Source organism: Berghia stephanieae, chromosome 9 (assembly GCF_034508935.2).
Source record: "Berghia stephanieae isolate SIO BIC M18660-M18661 chromosome 9, UCSD_Bste_1.3, whole genome shotgun sequence".
In the NCBI taxonomy this organism is placed as follows: Eukaryota; Metazoa; Mollusca; class Gastropoda; order Nudibranchia; family Aeolidiidae; genus Berghia; species Berghia stephanieae.
This window is the reverse complement of record NC_088368.1, coordinates 39,285,793-39,290,792: the sequence shown is the minus strand read 5'-3', so window position 1 is coordinate 39,290,792 and position 5,000 is coordinate 39,285,793. Positions and strand designations below refer to the sequence as shown.

Here is a 5,000-nt window from a genome sequence, read left to right as displayed (position 1 = left end):
GGGGGTGGGGGGGGGGTCCCGATAGCTCAGTTGGTAGAGCACTCGCTTCACACGCAAAGGGACCTAGATCAATATCAGTATGAAGTCGAGCTTTTATTCTGACCCTCATACCCCTCCCCCCAGTGATTGGGTAGCTGGGCCTCTTATCTATTGTAGAACGTACTTTGCGATAAGACCCCCCCCCCCCAGCAGTGATTGGGTAGCTGGGTCTGTTAGATCTTTCGGAAAGTGCGATAGACTTGCGTCCTAACCCAAGGGTAGCTAGCAATTTCTATTGTCTGTTTCACGCTATAGAAACCGGGATAAACTCCGGCTCCATGGGCCGAATGACTCTGAAGAACTACTTTTTTTATACTTTGAAAATTAAAAAACAAAAAAAAAACACAAAAACAAAAACAAAAAAAAAAACAAAAAAAAAAAAAAAAAAAAAAAAACAAAAACAAAACAAAAAAAAAAAAAAAACAAAAAACAACAAACACATTTTAAAAATTCAGGCCAGAAAACTCATCCTTTGAATATCGATCGACTAAAGTGACCCTTATCTTGTCGAAATAATCAACCCCCCAATCTGCTCACTGTGACAACATGGGTGATTCCTGTTGACGTCAGACATCCTGTTTGATGGATTATCTACTATATTATATTATGCGGCTATGTGGTCTAGTGGTATGACACTCGCTTTCGGATCGGAAGGTCCTGAGTTCGAGCCTCGCGCTCGGCGCATAGTTGAGTCATTGGAAAAGGCTTTTTACTCACATTCTCTCACCGTACTTAGGTGTAAAATGAGTACCTGGCCGTTAACAGCGGTGTCTTTGTCCGAAAAATTGTAATATCGCCCAAGAGGCTGCATGTCCCGTCCTGCATGTTAAATGTTGCTGTTGACAAGGGATCCCATTGTAAAGCGCTTTGAGCACATTTAGTGGATATTGGGCTATATAAAGCTCAATTATATTTTATTATTCCTTCATGGAATGCCTAGGCGACGGGATCTTATGGTGCCGTTGCGAAAAGGTTAAATTTAGATTTTATTTCATCCTGTCAAATGGGGGTCCCGATAGCTCAGTTGGTAGAGCACCCGCTTCACACTCGGAAGAGACCGAGATTTATTTATCGATTCCCCCCCCCCCCCCCCCCCCCTTCCCGGTCCCCCCTGTCTACAAAGCAGTTATTCGGTAGCTGGGTCTGTTAGACCTGGCGGAAAGTACTTTCTGACAGACTAGCGTCACATCCAAACTGTAGCAATTACATGTTGTCTTCCACTTCATGTTATTGGGGGTCCCGATAGCTCAGTTGGTAGAGCACTCGCTTCTCACGCAAAGGGACCGAGATCGATCCCAGGTGGGTGTAGTCGAGATTTTTTCTGACCTCCCCCCCCCCCTCTCCCCTGTCCCCTGTCCCCCCAGCAGTGATTGGGTAGTGTGGCCTCTTAGATCTGACGGAAAGTACTTTGCGATAGTGCGATAGTCTTCAAAGTGTAGCGAGTAATTTCACGCTAAAGAAGCCGGGACAAACTCTGGCTCCGTGGGCCGAGCGGCTCTGAAGGACGATATCTTGTCCAAAACTCTCAAACCCACGGACTCCTGACCATTTGAAGTCTCAGGTTTGAAATGAAGAATATATCAATAAATATGAGAGGCTATGTGGTCTAGTGGTATGACACTCAATTTCGGATCGGAAGGTCCTGAGTTCGAGCCTCGCGCTCGGCGCATAGTTGAGTCCTTGGTACTTATTTTACACCTGAGTACGGTGAGAGAATGGGAGTAAAGAGCATTTTCCAAGGACTCAAATATGCGCCGAGCGAGCCTCGAAACCAGGACCTTCCTATACGAAAGCGAGTGTCATACCAGATGACCACATGGCCGCATAGAGAAGAGTTAGGGACACCCAAAGACTAGATGGTGGGAAAAGGCAAAGGACGATATGAAAGAACTGGGCCTGGAGGAAGATGATTCTATGAACCGAGATGCATGGAGATGTGGCATTCATTATGGCAACCCTGCAAAATGCGGTGATAAGCTGAAGGAGGAGGAGGAGGAGGAGGAGGAGGAGGAGGAGGAGGAGGAGGAGGGGGGGGGGAAGAAGAAGAAGAAGATGAAGATGAAGATGAAGAAGATGCTGAAGATTTGTTACTAGTGTCTATGTGTCTATTCCAAGGGAAGACTGGAATAACCCAGGCGTCATCCACAGTGCAACGCCGCAAATTGAGCTAGGACGAGGTGACCACACAGTGCAATGGCGGGTGATCGAAGCAAAGAGTGACCACGAAGCCACCGGCCCCTACTTGTTACATAAACACTTCTAAGGGGTTTGGAACCGAAGGAAGAGAAGTTGTGCCCTAGTGGCACTGTGCAAGACAGTTCTGTTCTTTAAAAAAAATCCAAAAAAAAAAAACCAACACATTTTAATGACATTTCATCATTTTATTCATGTTTATATAATATAAAAATATAACAGACGAAGTATGAATAAAAATATCAACATTTAACTTTAGCTCAGAAAAGCAAACAAACTTCTCTCCCTCCCCCTCATACACAGATACGAACACATACAATCTCTATTTCTTCACCCCCTCTCTCTCTCTCTCTCTCTCTCTCTCTCTCTCTCTCTCTCTATGAATGTATCTTCTCATTCACTCTTGATTTCTCTTTCTTCCTTTCTCTATCACTCTGACATGTTATCTATCATACACAAACACACATACTCTCTCTCTCTCTCTCTCTCTCTCTCTCTCTCTCTCTATTTGTATATGTCTATCTCTATACTACCCTTATACGCCTTCTCTCTCTCTCACTCTCTCTCTCTCTCTCTATCTATCTCTCTATTTGTATATGTCTATCTCTATACTACCCTAATACGCCTTCTCTCTCTCTCTCTCACTCACTCTCTCTCTCTCTCTCTCTCTCTCTCTCTCTCTATTTGTATATGTCTATCTCTATACTACCCTTATACGCCTTCTCTCTCTCTCTCACTCTCTCTCTCTCTCTATCTATCTCTCTATTTGTATATATCTATCTCTATACTACCCTAATACGCCTTCTCTCTCTCTCTCTCACTCACTCTCTCTCTCTCTCACTCACTCTCTCTCTCTCTCTATCTCTCTCTCTCTCTCTATTTGTATATATCTCTATACTACCCTAATACGCCTTCTCTCTCTCTCTCTCTCTCTCTCTCTCTCTCTCTCTCTCTCTCTCTCTGTTAGCCACTCCCACACGAACTTTTTCTCATTCTCTCCCTCACACACACACACACACACACACACACACTCACACAAATAATTCAAGATGATGTAGTTATACAGTTATCTCCCACATCATTAGTCAGCCCAGGGACATTTTCGCTTCCTGCTTTCTCTCTTTTCAGCTGTGAAAAAAAAAGAAAGAAAAAAAAAGAATACCATATTATTGTGAGAGTTTTTTATTTATTTATTTATTTTTTTTTGTGTTTTTTTTTATTATTTTATCTGTTTTTTAAATCTATTTTGCGGCTATGTGGTCTTGTGGTGTGACACTCGCTTTCGGATCAGAAGTTCCTGGGTTTGAGCCTCGCTCGGCACATAGTTGAGTCATTGGAAAAGGCTCTTTACTCACATTCTCTCATCGTACTCGGGTGTAAAATGAGTACCTGGCCGTTAGCAGCGTTGTCTCTGTCCGAAAAAATTATAATATCGCCTAACAGGCTTCATGTCCCGTCCTACATGTTAAGTGTTGCTGTTGGCCGGCAACCCCTTGTAAAGCGCTTTGACCACGTTTAGTCAATTTTTATTTTTTTTTAATTTTGTTATCTATAACTTTAAAAGCATCGTCATATAATATCATATTGATCGAGAAAATAAAAGATACATCTTCCTCGAAGTCATGTGATTTAGATCCTTTACCAACTAATATTTTGAAATTATGTCTTCCTGAATTGTTACTTTGCATAACTTATATTATAAATCAGTCACTTATCTCAGGACAAGTCCCAGATATCTATAAACATGCAATTGTAAAGCCTCTCATAAAAAAGCAAAATCTCAATGTAAATGACCTTAGTAACTACCGTCCCGTCTCAAATCTGCCATTTCTTTCTAAAATCCTTGAAAAAGTTGTACTCAGACGTCTTTCACAACATCTCCATGAAAACAATCTATGGGAAAAATTTCAGTCAGCTTATCGTTCTTACCACAGCACAGAAACTGCTCTGTGCTGTGTTGCGAGTGATTTGCTTGATGTTTTAGATAAAGGTTCTGTTTCTCTTTTGACATTGTTAGACCTTTCGGCGGCGTTTGATACTATTGATCACGGTATTCTCATTAAACGACTTAATATAACCTTTGGCTTGTCTGGGACTGTCTTGCAGTGGTTTGAATCTTATTTAGATGGCAGAAAGCAACAGGTTATGATTTTAGATAAACTTTCTCGTCAACATACATTGTCTTTTGGTGTTCCTCAAGGCTCTGTTTTGGGTCCAATTCTTTTTGTTTTGTATACTTCTCCATTATCTAATGTCATCACTGGTCATGGGCTGCGCTATCATCTCTATGCAGATGATACGCAACTTTATGCTACTGATAAAACTAAAAATCTCGAAAATATTGTGAAACGTGTGGAAGAATGTGTGACGGATGTGAAAGAGTGGATGGATGCAAACAAGTTGAAAATGAATGAGTCAAAAACAGAAGTGATGATTGTGGGAAATAGAGGGCAGTTGAAGGTGAATGATGGTCTTGAGGTGTTGATTGGGGGTGAAAAGATCAAAGTTTCAAAGACTGTGAAAAATTTGGGTGTCTATTTTGATTCAGAAATGAAAATGTCAGCTCACATTTCTGCTCTCTGTAAATCTTTATACTTTCAATTGAAGAAAATCAGTTCGATCCGTCAGTATATTGCAATTGGAACATGTAAAACATTGGTTGTTTCCCTCATTTTTTCGAAACTAGACTATTGTAACTCGCTGCTTGTCAACTTGCCTCAGGCTTCTATTAAACAATTGCAACTACTGCAAAACAGTGCTGCAAGATT

General features: G+C 41.5%; 1 protein-coding gene across 1 annotated transcript in view; it reads right to left on the bottom strand.

Annotated features, from left to right (window-relative positions):
- Nucleotides 1-3,313: 3,313 nt before the first annotated feature.
- Nucleotides 3,314-5,000, bottom strand: part of LOC144979234 (uncharacterized) — a 5,146-nt gene continuing 3,459 nt past the window's right edge. The window contains exon 3 of the mRNA XM_078925841.1: nucleotides 3,314-3,360. Within this exon, the coding sequence (XP_078781967.1) occupies nucleotides 3,314-3,360 (47 nt within the window). The remainder of the gene's footprint in view (nucleotides 3,361-5,000) is intronic.